The sequence below is a fragment of the Erithacus rubecula genome (assembly GCF_903797595.1).
Source record: "Erithacus rubecula genome assembly, chromosome: 3".
NCBI lineage: Eukaryota > Metazoa > Chordata > Aves > Passeriformes > Muscicapidae > Erithacus > Erithacus rubecula.
Genome location: NC_136689.1, coordinates 29,797,140 through 29,813,750, shown reverse-complemented (window position 1 = coordinate 29,813,750; position 16,611 = coordinate 29,797,140). Strand labels below are relative to the sequence as shown.

General features: G+C 38.6%; 1 protein-coding gene across 12 annotated transcripts in view; it reads left to right on the top strand.

The window, feature by feature from the left end:
- Positions 1 to 16,611, top strand: part of HDAC9 (histone deacetylase 9) — a 452,666-nt gene that overhangs the window by 220,311 nt on the left and 215,744 nt on the right. For 7 of the 12 annotated variants that reach the window (XM_079302270.1, XM_079302269.1, XM_079302266.1 and 4 more), the window contains 4 exons: positions 6,451 to 6,692; positions 7,622 to 7,772; positions 9,876 to 10,002; positions 11,814 to 11,935. In XM_079302270.1, coding sequence (XP_079158396.1) covers positions 6,451 to 6,692; positions 7,622 to 7,772; positions 9,876 to 10,002; positions 11,814 to 11,935 — 642 coding nt within the window. The remainder of the gene's footprint in view (positions 1 to 6,450; positions 6,693 to 7,621; positions 7,773 to 9,875; positions 10,003 to 11,813; positions 11,936 to 16,611) is intronic. The other 5 variants (XM_079302271.1, XM_079302272.1, XM_079302264.1 and 2 more) reach the window with 3 other exon arrangements.

The following is a 16,611-nucleotide window of genomic DNA, read 5'->3' as shown; positions in this document are numbered from 1 at the left end:
TTGGTATTTCAAGGCCTCTCACTGATATTTTAGAAGTTTGTGGTTGTTTGAGCTTCCTTTCCAGCCCCTGGGGAAATAAGTGTATGGTAAATCAAAGCCCAGACCACTGTTTGCATTTATTTTACTTCTCATTATGACATGTATGCAAACACTTAAAAGAAATAGGAAAAAGGTATAATCATGATAAGATCCCTTTTTTTTCGAACAAAGGGGAATACTTTTCTAGTTTAATTTATTACACTTCTCCTTAATACTATAAACTGAATTGAGTGCCTCATCAAGTTTGACAGTTCACTTATACTTTTAATTCAGTGATAGTAGTTTTTAAATAATTACTGACTCTTGAGGTAATCCAAGAAAATAACTGGAAAATACTTTTTCTGTTCTGAAATGTGCTTTAATTTCTTGCATTTTTTTCTTTTCCAAGTGAGTAAATTTTAAAACTGCAAAGTGCTGTTGGGTACTTAACTGCCAAAAAAAGTCATTGTGAAAATTTTCCATTTTCATTTGCAGTTTTTCTGCTTTCCTTGCCTGTGACAACCAAAATCCATTGTAAGATTGAAGATATGTAATGAATCAAAAATATTTCATAGCATTCACTGACAATCTGGGTGACACTTTTTTCAGTTTGATGCAATCCCTAGCGTAATTGAGAGAGTGGAGAAAGAAACTGCTGATTTTATATATTGCAGAAAAGTTTTATAAGTGTCATCCTGAATCTGCATGCTTTTGTCCCCATGCTAAATTGAGATGCTCTGAAGTCTGTCTTCTTTCACCCCTGTTCTCTTGAGAGAGTCTACATCTAGCTTCTCAGGTGGCACAAAGCTTTGCCTATATTGAAGTTAGCAGAGGAATGACAGATTATGCCAGCTGAGAATTGAGGTACAGGACTTTAGCTACCAGAGCTGAAATGATAAAAGCATCCCATGGGAGGTAACCTAACCTTTCACAGTTTATTGATCATCTGACTTGTACTTGTGATGTCACTAGTTATTCTTAACATTTCAGCTTCTCGCTCCTGCCGTCTGCCACGCAGGCCCTGCTGTGGCACTGCTTCCCCCAGGAAGCTGCCAGCTGCCTCTCCTCCAGGGAGCAGGCTGCAGATTAGGGCATTTTCTGCACTCCTCAACACTGAACTATTGCTGTGGCACTTTTCATGCCAGTCTCAGTCCTCTTTAGTCATGGCTATTCAAAACCACTTTGCTCGCTTAATTTCCTAGCGTTGTCACCACGGACACATCGCTCCTGTGTCGGCTCCTTGTTTTCACTGGGGCCTCACTGCCACCTTAGCACTGTGCCAGGGCTGCTCTTGGGTTACACAGTGAGCAGTGTCCCTCTAATGCAGCTCCTCAGGGCAGAAATCTAACTCCTTTTCCTGTGTCTCATCCTCTGCTCATGTCTTATTGCCTGGCCAGTCCTTCTCTGTCCCATCTCCTGCCAGTTACTTTGTGGTTCACGTTGCTGCCAAAATTTCCCTCTTACCCTCTGTTCCTTATTCCTGCAACTTTCAGTTTCCTACGGCATTTCATCTTTTCAGTCTTTTCAAAGATTTTTTTTCAATCTGTTTCAAAGACACTGTTATAGCTTTTCAGGTATCAGTGCTTTTCAAGTCCTGAATGAGCTGGCACATAAATCTGGTTAAAAAAATTCTACATTTAAATTTTAGAGTAAATTAAAAGTATTATCTTTATTGGTGAGGGGGTGAATCTTCCACTCTTCTCAGCATTTAGGGCTCTTTTCTATAAATTCCTCAGTGCTCTGATTATGTCATGACTGACTGATGGCTAATTCTGCAAAAAGTGAGAGTTTTTACTTTCTTTGTATGAAGGGGCCAAATGGAGACAGTTTCCTTTAGACTAAAATGTCCAAAATTATTCTGGTTTGTTTTCATTTTATGAAAAGCATATGAAAACTATGGAAAATACGGTGCAAGTTAATAATAACTTTGTGCTCTTTTTTGTAGAGCAAAATTCAAAAGAGTAGCACTGGTATAAACTCTCACTCTCTTTTCTTTGTAATACTTCACCAAGATGCTGTCTGGGGTAAGGTGTAGCCATACTGGTTCTTCTATATTTTACTTGGGTTTTGTGTGTTTTTAGGAATATGTTTTCATTACCTAATACTGCTGATTGGAGAAACTTGTCATCTGTCTTTTTTCAGATGTAGTTTTAATTTAGTGTTCTATTTTAGTGTTCAATTCTGTAGTCCTTTTTGTTCACTTTACAAACCTTAAGTGCTTCTGTAAAAATCAGCCTTGAACAACCAAGGCAGGAGGAGGAGGCTCACCAGCTTCATGCCTTGTTCCTGTCTCCAGCCTTTTTTACTGTCCCAGCCCAACAGCCTAACTGAGACATTCTTTTGGGAAAAGGTTAATTTGGATCCCTGCAGTCCCAGCAGTCCATACAGTTCCTCTTATGGAAGAATCATAAATGTACTAGACAAAATGGTCTATAAGCAAGTCTACTAGAATTCTTCTATGTTGCATCTCAAATCAGGAATGGCATCTGTTCAACTGATGACAGCATTCCTTGTTTAAGTTCCTAGATTTAAAGGTGGCAGAAATGTCTACCAAGAAAGGTAACTGCCAACAAAAAAAAAGAAGATTGCCCATCTTGGGAAATGGTGGTAAGAAAGCAGACTGCTTTATTTTCTGATGTTTTCTGTTAGTATTTGTGATTTGGAAGATTTGTGTTTCTAATACACCAGGAATTGAAATCAGTCACCAGAAACAGAGGTTGAAATGCCATATTTTAGTTGAAGACTTAACAGTTGTTCAGTGTTCCCATTGTAAGGAATGATTTCAAAATGCAAAGCCTGAGGGTTAAACCAAGCTCCTTTACCTCTTTTTGCACATGTTCCAAGCATCTAAATCACTCAACAACCATGCCATTTTTCAAGTCTCTTATTTTCTTTCCACAGAATTTCAAAAGCCCTGTGGGAAGTGCCATCTATGGAGTATAATCGATATGGACACTCTTCTGAGACTATTTTTGTTGTTATGTTTCAAGATAAAGGCAATTGAGTATTTATAGGAAAAATAAATACATATGCCTTTTGCAATGTGTTGTAACTGAAAATTAAATATTTTTCTACTCAAATTTTGGCATATTTCCTGGAATCACTGAGCTTTCAGTAACATTTTTAGTTAATATTCTGCAGCCTACTGTTGTATTCACCGCAGCTGACATGAGCTCAGGGTTTGTCTTTATTTAACCTTAGAGAGGAATCCCAAGCTTGCTCTGTAGTTGGCAGAGCTGTTGGGAAGGATCTGCTGTGGATTGCAGTGGAGAGAGTAGGGACATGATCTGAACTGTGTCTGCTACAGCTTTACTCCATTGGTGGTATGAAAATCCTGAAGAATAAGTGAAGTTAGCCTTGATCAAATTCTGATTAATATTTGCTTTCATTATCCATTCCTGCTGTAACTCCTTCCAGTATTGGATGACAGCACATTCCCTTTCCTTCTTTGTCAAATATTTTTATGAATCCTGTTGCTTACATCCCGCATTTCACTGCTTCTCGTAATGTTTGAAGTTGAGGGCATTGATTAGGTAATTAATTTTTCACCTGTAGAATATATATATCTGTGTAGAGGAGGTTAAAAAACATTAAAAACCCCAATGAGAGTAAGCATTTTGCATCACCTTTGCTCTCCAGAGACCTAAAATTGCAGTGGCATGGTGGTGGGAGGAAGATGCTTCAGGTAAAAGTCAAAGCTTTTAAAGACGCTGGTTCTGATTCTCTGCTCCATTACACATTTTTCACAGTGATGTAGCTCCATGGAGCTGCTTTATCTCTTTCTTGTCAGCTAGTAATAAGTAAGAATGTAAATGGCCTGAGGCATTAGGACTGTGAAACAGACAGTAGCAAACCATTCAGTTTGATTGGTGATCTTATAGTTACTTGTTTAGAATAAATTTGTTGAGGAGGTTGACTATTACCCAGCTATTACTTAGTTGAATTTTAAGACAGTAATTACCCCTAAAAGTTAATATTTGCTATGTCAGCAGTTATTAGTAGTATTGGTGATAACCTTACTCTTAGCAATATTTATGCCAGGGAGTAATGCTTGTCTTTATTTGTTGGCAAGCACTGGCACTGAAATTACATTAAATATTATGTATTGATTTCTATGGATTCAAGTTTAGAACTACCCAAATATTTGTTTTTCCCCACATCAAGGGATGAGGCTAAGGTCAAATTAATGAAGTAGATATTCCAGTGCTAGATTTATTATTTGAGTGTGAGAAAATTCTAGAAAATGTGTGGCTTACCAAACTGAGTCTGATCTCAGTTGCAGATTTTAATAATAGTGAAAGGAAATTTCCATTGTTAAAAAAATCTGAAGGGCTCCCCTCATGCTATGTTCTCTCAAAATGAAGAAATGGGATGCTGGTCCAAGATGGGAAGTATAATCAGCCTGAATCACCGTGGTGATCTGTGGAGGTTGATTTTCAGCCAGTATCTGCAAAATAAGCTGCAGGATTCAGTTTGCAAACACTATTGTGACCCAAACCCTGCGGGGCTCAGTTTGCAAACACCATTGTGAACCAGACCCTGCAGGGTTTGCTGAGCTCCAGTTACTGCCCCTAGTAAGGCTTATTATCCTGTCACAGAAGATGTAAGAAAATCCATCTCTCCCCTTTAAACATGATAAACCTTTGTCACCTACAATGCAATTAATGTTAAAAATAGAAGAGTGCTGATGATAAGATTGTGACTTGCAGGCAATGAGCCATTGTCCAAGTACAGGAGACTTATCTGGCAGGCCAGTCAGCCTACACAGCTTGCTGTCAGTTTGCTGATTGCCGTTTCTCTCTGGGTTTGATGAAATATTCATGTCTTTGCTCTGCTCTCTGCAAGCACTATTGATTTCTTGTATAAACGTGGCTATATTTAGTCTAGACAAATGGAATGTGGATTGCTGCTGAATAAATGGGATGAAAGGCTGGGGGTTTGCCTGTCCGTTTCTCTTGGTCGGTGGCAATTATTTATAATCAAGAGTAGTTTTTGTAAGTTAAAGGTGATTTTTTATAATTTAGTGATTAGTCTCAGAACAAAAGTAAGCACTTAGACACAATCATTCTTTTGGGATAGCGGGTTAGGAAGCCAAATTATGCTCTGAGGTTTACAATCTCAGTTAATAGGATTTAAAAAAAAAAGAGGGCCCAGAAAAATGTATGTTTTCAGAATTTTGAGAATAAAAAAGCATGATCAGTAGAAAGATTTGGTTCCTTTTCTCATATTTTTATAAAATCTTTTGCTAATAGATCTGATCGCACAGTTAAAATTCAGTTCACTCCATTTGCTGTAGTTTCAACTTCTACTCCTTCAGTTTTGCTGTCTCTGCTTACTAGAATATTTCTGTTTCATTTTGGTTTTCTCTTTGGAAACAAATACAGCTGCAGCAGAGAAGAAGGAGAAAATATGCTTAAAATCTTGTTCCCGAGTAATTTCCGACAGCATGTTTGTTTTTAGTTGATAATCTTATTTTCCAATGAAGATAGTGGAAGCATAGGAACTGGAGTGAATGTGTTTGTGTTTCACTGTCCTCTTGTGGATGGAATCAGAACTGCTGGGCTTTAGCAGAGACCTGCAGCTGCTATTTATTTTCCTCTTGTAGATATGCTGCTTGTTAGTCTTTTGTTCTTTTGAAACAGATAAAGTTACACTCACTCTCTTCACTTGATATGAAACCCAGAGCTTTACAAGTATCGTAGTTAAAGTGATCAAATTGCTCTGTTCTGCTGCCCTTTAGTTCCTTTTTATTTAAATTAGCAGATAGAAAATACAGGATCCTCCATTAAGTACTTTAACACTGGATTAAGAGTCTGTAACATTGCTACAACAAATGGAAATCGTTCATTTTCTTACAGGCCATATATAGTGTGCTATGCATGGTGGTCGCTTTTCCAAAAGCTGTACTAAAACTTACTTAGTGTGTCAAATTATTTCCCCAAGTTATATGTTATTCCTCTGTGTTTGCCAGGTGTATTTATATGCAGTAGCCGTGTAGCACAGAGCAGGTTTTCATGTGTAACACTATCCTCAGAAAAATCTGCACACTAGCTTTGAGAAATCTCTTGCAGTGCAGTGGTAACTGCAAGGCCTTCATTTTGTGCTGAGGAAGTGCCCTGAGTGTTTATTGCATAGCATCAATAGTGCCTAGGAGATTTTCACTAAATATTGCTCCACTGGGCTATGGCATGGTTTTAGAGCCTGGGCTGTGTGTTAACCTGTTTAACAGAATATTAATCTGCGAGTATTTTTGCAGAGAATGGAGAGGAAGGTCTGAAGATCGCCCACAGCATAGATTGGATTAAATGTTTTGGAAAGTCTGTACATTGAAACAGTCTCTGAGTGAAATGGATCTTTTTCCCGGTAGGAATGCTCTCTATTCTCCTTCTCCTGTTACATTTGCCATGTGTGTGCTTTGTTTCCTTCCCACAGTGGACGTGAAGTCGGAGGTTCCCGTGGGGCTGGAGCCCATCTCGCCCTTGGACCTGCGCACCGATCTCAGGATGATGGTTCCCATGGTGGACCCCATAATGCGCGAGAAGCAGCTGCAGCAGGAGCTGCTGCTCATCCAGCAGCAGCAGCAAATCCAGAAACAGCTGCTCATTGCAGAGTTCCAGAAGCAGCATGAAAACCTGACCCGCCAGCATCAGGCCCAGCTCCAGGAGCACATTAAGGTAGCAACATTTTTCATTTATCCCTTACTTTATCTGCAAAATGAATTTGCTTAAGCAGACATGGAAAGGGAACATGCCTGGAAGGTTTGCTGTGAATGAGAGATGGTTTGAGTGCTCTTTTCTCTGTATTGGGGTGATAAAAGCCTTTTAAAGCAAAACTGCTGGCACCTACCGGTGACTTGCTCACAGCAGACCAAGGCAATACTATGAGAATCATCAAGCTCATCACATCCACAAAAAATTGAACTACCTATTTTACAACCTGGATTTTCAGCTGAACTTCAATACAGTTTTTCAATATATGCTTTTTTAGTATATTAAGAGACTGTTTTTTCAACTACTGTTGGAGTTTTTGACCACAAATCAAATTGATAGGCAAGTGCATAATATTTGAATTTGTAAAATGGAGGCAGACCCTTGTAGAGTTGTGTTTTCACTCTTCTCTGAGCTGCATCATATCATACAAAAAGAAAATGATTTATGGGATTGCATGCACTATGGCAGGATTGCTATAATGGATTTTGACTGGGAATTTATGATCTTGCCTTTCATTTCATTTTTTCCTTCTTATCTGCTTGCCATTGTGCTGCTGTGCTGAGCTTCCACTTGACGGAGCTGACAAATGCAGCAGAGCACAGCAACCAGAGCTGGGTGATGCACAGGCAAAGAACAATGTGAAGTTTCCAGGCATCTTTGCCAAAAGAGAGAGAAGTGAAACCAGAGCAGCAGGCTGCTACCTGCCACTAGAGTTCAATTTGGTGACATCCAGTAATGCACTGTGCTGCTTAAAAGTCAGTTGAGAGATGAAAAGAAGTGTAAGCATAAAAGCAAGCACTTATCCTCAGTTACTCAAGGGGGTTGTTTTAACCAGGACTGACCTAGAAAACACTGCAAACTGCACTTTCTCATGTCTTTTTGTTCTGTGCAAGTTACAACAGGAACTCCTAGCCATTAAACAACAGCAAGAACTCCTTGAAAAAGAGCAGAAACTGGAGCAGCAAAGACAAGAGCAGGAACTGGAGAGGCATCGCAGGGAGCAGCAGCTTCCTCCCCTCCGAGGCAAAGAAAGAGGACGAGAAAGTAAGAGCCAATGTACCATGAATCCTAATAAGAAATGAATCTATTCCCCTTTGCATTCTCCCAGCCAAAATGAACTATGAACAGGAACCTGAAGGAAGCCTATTCCTGTGTGAAATACGCAGGTCGAGAAGTCAAGACTGTGCTTTGAGAAGGGCAGGGCCACCCACTGCACCCACAGAAACACATTTTTGGTTTGTGTGCAGACTTGGAAGACTGCAGGAAAGCACAGTTTGACAGACTTGTAGATATGCATCTCAGGAGTCAAGCTCTTTGTATAAGAAACTGAGGAAATTTGAAAACATAAAGCTTCACATGAGAACTTACTGAAGAGCTTATTTCTCCATACAGAAAGCACTACAAAGCAGCAAAAAATTAAATTAGTTGCTTAGCATTGTTTCAAGACTGAAAATAAAGTTAAATATTTAAGAATATCTTAGAATGAGAGTTCTAAATATTTTGCTAGGACTTTTTCAAACTGTCTTGTGTTTGCTCTTGATGACATTTCATGAGGCATAACCAAGAGTCATTTCTAGCTTATATATAGCTATAAAGAAAATAACTGTAAAGGTTCATTGGGATTTGGTGCTCACTAGAGGGAGACAGATACAAATAATTCTCTTCAGTGAGGTCAGTTTGAAAATCTGGTTGAAGTACAGTGTGAAGATATTCAAAATGAAGCTACCCAAACAGACACAACAGTGCCCTTCTAAATGAGCATAAGAATTAACTGACAAAGACCAAAGCAGAAAAGAGCTTTTTTTCTTGGGTGGAAAAATATAACTCTTCAACAGCTGTAGGTGTACCATGTCATAGACTTTAAGGTGTCCATGGCTCTTCTACTACTTTGAAGAACAATGAGCCCATAAAAAAATGTCCATCTTATTGACCTAGAAATGTGAGGGTGTGGAAACTGCTGGAACAAAAGGTTCATCTAAGTTGTATTAAAAAAATCAGCTTCCATATGGACAATTGGCTTTATGAGTGCTTCTGCCAGAGGAAGAGAAGAGATGTGACCTCAATGGTTCCCTTTTCCATTTGAGCTTTCTGGGTAGCTGTTCAGGATTTAACAGCTAGCCAAGCAGCTGGTGACCCCTCCAGGCCCAGCCCCAGAGTTTCTTGGTGATGATAATCTATTGAATGGGTAGAGGAGGGAAGGGAGGTATGGGAGGAGTTGGGATATGAAGCAGAGAGGTAGTAGAGGTATTTTGTTGGCAATGGGTCACATGGGACATGCTCAGCATCTCAGCTGTGGTGTGTCAGGGTTGGGTTACCAAATACTTAATCAAATATGCCTTAATGCTGAAACTTTGAAGGAAATGGAGTTTCATCCCCATTTTTTTTTTTTGGTTTTTTTTTTTTTTGGTCATTGATTATGGAAAACCAAAAGTTTTTTTGTTTTCATCCTTTTTTTTTTTTCCTTAATGACCACTATTTTGGCTATGAGTAAAGAAGCATGTCCCATGCTGCAAGCCTGAATTGGTAGCTTATCCTTACAATGGCATGCTCAATTTTTTTTTTCTGTATTGAGCTATGCACCAAGAGAAGTCTAAATGCACTGCCTCCTGTCTTCTAGACATCACAGGTAGAGACTCTTGAGGGGCTCTAATTAAAAGCCTCACTCTGGCTCTTTCTGCAGTTTTCTGATTATAACTAAAACAGTGTTCAGAGCACATTTTTGCTATGTTACTGCTGTTACTTTATTAAAAGAAAAACCATTCATTACTAAAAACTCAAACTGACCTTTTGTTACTGTCTTTTTAGTTCTATTGTGGATTTTGTATTTGGATTGTTAGGAACTATCAGGAAATAATTTAAATTCTTTAGATACATCTGGCCCTGGATAAATGGCCTCATCTACTGTTGAAATATTCCTTATGACTTCACTGGATTTTTTGGGTCATGGCCAGCTCCAGGCTTCCACAGACAAGTATTTAATCCAAATGTTATCTCATTTTGACTGTTTTCCACCAATAGTTTTTTTTTTTTTTTTGTAGTGTACAAAACTTCCAGCAATAAGGCAGACTCTGTTTTGGAACTTGTTTTCTTTAAAAAGGTTTTTTTTTAAAAGTAAGGATAAGATGCATTGATCTCTGTGTTTCTTAGGGGCAGTGGCCAGTACAGAAGTGAAGCAGAAACTTCAAGAGTTCCTGTTAAGTAAATCAGCTACAAAAGACTCTCCAGCAAATGGGAAGAATCATTCCATGAGCCGCCACCCCAAGCTCTGGTACACGTATGTTCAGTATTAAGCTCTTCCTTGTCTTGTGGAGGTATCAGCTAAAATTTGGCAGAATGCTTTTCAAGCAGGGGTGTTGAGAGTCTGCCTCCAGAGCAAGGCAGAAGTTCAACCCAAAGATCAGCAAAAAGCCAGAAGTGTTATATTTCTTGTTTAACCAAGGAGTATTTGGTGTTCAGCAATGAGATGAGAACTATACAGAACAAGACTCTCTCAAAAATCTATACAATTGTCTTTATTTCATCTGCTTCATCTGTAGCATCTATAGCTGTTGCTATCACAAATTTCATAACTATACCTGTCATTTTTCCAAGTATCTTAAATTTTTGCAGTTAGAAAAACCTTGTGCTTGTCTTACTTGGATTTTGAATCAATCAGAAAACATTTCCTCTTGGAGAGATGCTGCTTTCCTTCCAGTGAAGTTGCTTGGCTAGTGTTAGTAGTTCACAAGGATTTTGAGAAAAGCAGTGGTCATTTGACTTTTCTGACTCATGGATTTTAGTATCTGAACTGCATATTCTTATGACAACTTGGCCTTGACAAGAATATGCTTAGACCATGGAAACAAGTGATTTTGTTGAATCCTTCAAATGGTCTTACAGCTTTGCCCTTTTTATTCCCAACATAAATGAATCCAACAGAATGAACTCTGTGTTTCTGAAAGGCTTCAATGTCCCACATTGACCTTCAATAGGACAAACAGAAATGCATATGATACACTAGATTTCCTTTTTTCACTTATTATTTTTAAAAAGGATTAGTGAAGGTTGGCCCTTGGAGTTCGCATTCTGAGCTAACCAGAGCATTTTGCTAAAATGATTTAATATATATTTATATTGTGTTTGGTGGAGATACAGTATTTGATTAATTTTTTTTCTTCCAAATAATATGTAAAAGTCTCTTGAATATGTAAGGAGCTCTGCAGAGGATGCCTTCTGCTACACTGCAGAAAGTAGTATTTCCTCTCATGACAGAGACATATTATTGATTAACCACACTGCTTTGGAAAGACAAGCAGAGTCTGAAAAAGGCCAAGTAAAATTATGTTGAGATAAACACAAAGTTTAAAAGTTTTTCTCCTTTCCCTCTCTCCCTCTCTAGATAAAAAAAATCAACCAAACCTTCCCTCCCCCCCAAAAAACAAACAAACCCACCCCGTTTCTGAGCCAAATGATGCAATTTCTATGTGGTTGCTCAGAAAGCTCTGCCCACAATATTTCTTTTATCCAGCAGTTGTCAGAAAACACTCTTCAAGTTAGAGCTTCTCTGCTGACATGAGTGCTATGTGGTGGTATGCTCAGAAAATTTACAAATTGAACTTAAGGTTTCATTTACCTTGTCCACTAAATAATTTGGGGGAGGGGGGTATCCGTAATTCAGTGTTTCTGGTTATTTTATACAAGCCCTCATGCCCTGAAAATCCACCACATTTTTATAGAGAAGGCTTGATCAATATAAGTCTATTTGCACATGATAATAAATGGCTTTTGCTTAAATGGCTTTTGCTGTGTCAGCTGATTCATATTTAAAAGCAACCACCTGAAATAGTCAATTCCCCGAACTGGTGACAGACTCTGTCTGTAGATCAACATGAATCTTATCCTATGTGAGTGCAAAAAATCCATTTTTGGGAATCCCAGTGAGTTCTATACTTACTGTAAGAGTGAAATTGGTTACATGAGCCTGTGGTTTGTGCACACTTAGAGGAACAAGAACATAAACACAGCTGAGACGTGTACAACATGTGTGGATAGTTACTGCTGGTCACCTCAGTGACAGCTAATCTGTGACCTCTGTGTCTGCTGCAGGGCTGCCCACCATACCTCACTGGATCAAAGCTCTCCACCCCTGAGCGGGGCCTCGCCACCCTACAAATACACTTTACCAGGAGCACAGGATGCCAAGGATGATTTTCCCCTTCGTAAAACGGGTGAGTTAGCTCGTGTATTTGAACCCCTTACCCAGGAATTCTCCCACCCTTTATTTGGCTGTCCATCAGCAAGGCATGTATCACATTCCACAGACCCTGTTCAAGATGATGCTGTGAGTAAGTTCAAAGATCCAGACTGTGTATTTCCAAGGTCAGCCTGGCCACATGGTACCAAGAGTCACAGTTTCCCAGTGTTGACAGCTAGTGCAGACTTCAGTTCTGATAAATTTTGTTTCTAAGCAGATCATCATTTCACAGATCTTTATTTTCTTTCCCTTTCTTCTGGCTTTAATAATTCTCTGCCATTCTTGGTAGGTACAGTATCTGTCTTCATATGGTATTCTGCTTTTAGGCAATGTTTTTCAGGGCATTTTGGAGGGAAATCATAGAAAGAGGAGGAATTGAGTTAATATTATATTTGGTGCCATTAGTTGTCAGAGTTTGTATGCATATCACCAAATCACAGAATATTCCGAGCTGTAAGAGACCCAGAAGTATCATGAAGTCCAACTCGTAAGTGAATGGTCCATATGGGGACCAAACCCATGACCAGTGCTATGCTGTGTCCATATACATACATTTACATGTCTTCTGACACAGAGAAAATGTTCTTTTGAAGGTTTTATAATATTTCAGAAGATCTAACAATGGAGTATTTTGTCTTGGCAGCAGGTGAACTGTAGGCTTACCTTTTGCTGCACCATAAAGGAAGCTAGAATGGCAGTGGGAGTCCATGTGGCTGCTGCCTCAGGACCTTGGTGCAGTGGCTGGTATCCAGGAATGCAGGGAGACACTCACAGGAGGGGGGAAAGGAAAAGAAAACATCAGATGGCTTATTGCATGAGTCTGCTGTTGAGTGATATTGTTACATTCAGAGAGAAAGTCTGACCCCCTACTGTGCTAACAGCCTTTGAATGCGATGTAGCCACTGGGAGATTGAAAAACTAACTGCAAAACTGACTTGAAAAGAAGTGGCATTTGGAACCAGCAAATATTCAGAGAGAAAATCCAGCCTGCATCTAATACTTTGGGGCAGACTCTCTAATCTCATATTATATCCCCAAATATTTTCAGAGGAATGGAAGCATGAAAAGCAAAATGCTAATTTATTCTAGGTGAATTACTCTTTGTAAAATATGGCGGCAATATAACAAGATTCCATAAAATCTTGTTCAGGCTGTTCATCACAATAAACCTGATGTAGTTCTCTGCATAATACCACTGTACAACATATATTTTCTATGCCAATAGACTATACATTTTCATTTTTTGAACAAAAGGATGCCTTCTACATCTTCTAAATGCTGTGGATTAATGTAGATGTATTTGAAATGCAGGGTTTAATTTTTCTTCCATGTTTATGTATCTTAAATGTTATGATTGATATTTATGATGTGTCAGACTGTTGATCTGTAAAACAAAACATTTTCAAACTTTGTAACAGTAAAGTTCTCGTGCAGCTGCTAATACTTTTATATCTCTGTGGGGGTTTCAAAATATTCCTTAATTCAATTCCCATTGTCTGCATAAGAGGACTATAATATAATTAAATCCAGATGTTTTCTATATGTTATTCCAAATATTTGGGCATACAGTGCATCAGTTCCAAAATTGAACAAAGGACATGATGACTCTCTGAAAAGATATCTACAGAACAAATAGACAAATACTAATATAATCATTAGTATAACCATTTCTATGGCATTGACATAATGATTGTGATAAGCAAATATAAATGAAGTGTACAGCATGTTGTATGTTACCAACAGAGGATATTTGATATCTCTCCATATCCGTGAAAATAGCAACTGTTAATATCCTGTTTACACATCCAGTCTCTCTGGGTACTAGAGATGTTTAATTCCAGTCTTCAGCAGCATCCCCACAAAGTTTTCAATGGCTGTTCATCAGGTTGAGTGTCAAAGCAACAGGAACCAAACCGACACAAGTCAAATGACCCTAAACTGATCTGGGTGGCTGTAGGGCCATCCTCCAGGCAGAGGGGACTTTGTGGAGCCTGTGTCATCCTCACGGGACCTCACTAGACAAAGATGTCCCACCAACACTCATGTGGATGGACAGGCTGTAAGCCTGCAGAAATCTGACCTTTGCCACGAGGGGTGAGCCTCTTTTCCTTCCCTTCAGGCTATGAATGCTCATTGCCACTGGCTCCTGGTGGAGCCTCTGTGGTGCTGAACCTGTGTGAAGTCAGCAATTCATGTGAAAGCAGGCCTCACATTCCTTTCAGCCTGAAGAAAGGAATACCTGTTGTGACTTTTAATTACAGATTTGTTTTGCTTTTTGGGTTACTTTTCAAAAAAATATCTTTATATTATAAGATACAGAGCTGTCTTTCTCTTCTCCAAATGCTCTTGTAAGATAATTCTGAATGAATCAGGTACTCTGAGATCAAATTTAATGGGAAACAAAGCTGAATGATACTTCCCTGACATCCTAATGTGTTTTTCAGTGCTAAGGGAACACCAAGTGTCACACAGGCATTGTAAATCATGGGTTTTGGTTGCTTACTTTCTTGTTCAGCAATCCCTTTAATTTTTGCTTAATTAGTCCTGAAGTGGCATCTCCTTTTTTATTCTTCTAAAAATTAATTCTGAAAGAATGGTACAAAGGAAAATATTTTCTGCAGCTTTTACTCTTCTAGTATCTAGAGTGATGGAATGCTTAGATAACTAGGGAAAGACTTAAGAGTCTTGCTCTGTCAGTGTTTACAGTTAGGTATCAGAGTTAACATCCTGGTGCAGTGACTGTAGTTACTCAAAAAGTCTCAGCAATGTGGATTGTTCCTTTCTGTACAAGATGCAGCAGAAGTTGTCAGCAATGGGCTTCAGAAAGTTTAGCTGCATGGAGGATTGGGACTGTCCTAGGGGCTAGAGGCCAGGATATGCAGCTCTTTGCACAGCTGCATTCAGATGCTTGGTGTTGACAGACTTTGAAAAGAGCAGAGCAAGGGGAGCTGTTGCTTCACGGGATAGATAAATACACCATAAGGAGAAGCTACACATCTGTAGCTATGAGTAGAATTTAGTGTAAACACTGTAAGATTAAATTTTAAATATCCCCAAAACTTGCACCATGGATACCAGTTGTAACATGTGTTTTCTGCAAAGCACCCAAAAGCCTGAGCAGCACATGGCTCATTAACTTTCAATGAGACTAATGTGTCTAAATTACCCAGAGAAGTTTGAAAGTGCCTCCCTATTACTGAACACTTCTGAAATTCATACTGACTGTTTTAGAGCTCTGATGGGAGCCATGTACTTTTGAAAAACTGATCATTTAATATGGGGAACTTTTTACTTAGTGGGCTCCTCTATCCTGTGGCTTTCTGTCCAGAAAATATTATCCTCTTTATGGGGTTACTGTAAAACTAACAAAAATACAGTAAGCAATATGAGTTTGGTAGGGTAGAAGATATTTTCAAACATTTTTTTTTTCCCTTTACCTTTTCAAAATGCAGAAATTCTGGCAAATGCCCTTAAAATTTGCATTTTCTCCATCTTTGAAATTTCATATTTTGTATACAAATGTTGATACAAACCAGCAAAAGTGAGTAAGTTCCAACAAGGCTTAGCTCTCTGGCCAAATCTGCATACTTTTAAAAAATATTGCTGTTGGTGGAATTTCTGCTTTTCGTTTCATGTTTTGGCTTTTTTTAGAGGAAGTTCCTGGGGACACCATCATATCAAGTATGAACTATTTTTCTCTTTCCTGAGTTTAGCACAATCATGGAAGAATGGGAATGTCAATCAGTATTTCTATTTATTTTGGTTTTGTGCCAGTTGAATCTTTCTTTGCAGATGGAGTTGTACACTTACAACTTGCATTGTTCTTTGGGATCTGAAGGTCTCTTACAATATAACAATTTGAGAAGATTTTGGTAGCTCACTTTCCAAAAATTTGAAGTAAACTCAATGGAAACATAGCATGGTTTGCTTTTGTTTTTTTTAATAGCAAATAGTATGAGGTTCTTCCTTGGATGGGAGAAATTGTGCAATTTCATACAGGAAAAAAGAGGAGATGAAGGATTGTTTAATATTGTGATGAACAAGAGGAAGAAGGCTGTCCTGCACAGTCATGAAGATCACTCTGTAAAAACCTTATTAAGTTAACCTGATTAGGCAGTAGCATAATAATGTCACTCTTGTGAAAATGAGAATGAAAGATTACTGAATGAGAGCTCAGCAGACATAATTTTTAAGAAAAGAAATTAATTAGAATATTTCCTTACAATTCTTTGTGTGCTTAGTGACTCAGTAATTTACTGGAGCAGTTGAAAATCCAAAGAAAAACATTTTGTGCGTGAAGGTTTTTCTCCTTTCCATTTTCATGCCACCAAATTTCATTTCTGTTTGCATTTTCTAGGAAAACACTCTTTTGTGATGTAATAGTATATGAAAAAGCTGGATTTTTTTTGGTTTCCATTTTTTAAAGAAAGGCTTAGAATATCCCAAACCCTCAATTACCATGTCTGCCAAAATGAAGAAGTCCAGCTCAGTGGAGAGAAGTGCTATTTTTCTCTGAATTTATGAGAGAGCACAATAAATGGGAGAGGCACTTTGTTTATTGAAGCAGGGAAATGAAGCAAACATATGATTCTCCTAATTTTATTCCATTTTCTAAGCATTCCTGCCTCTCCAGAGTGCTTGTTTTCCTGG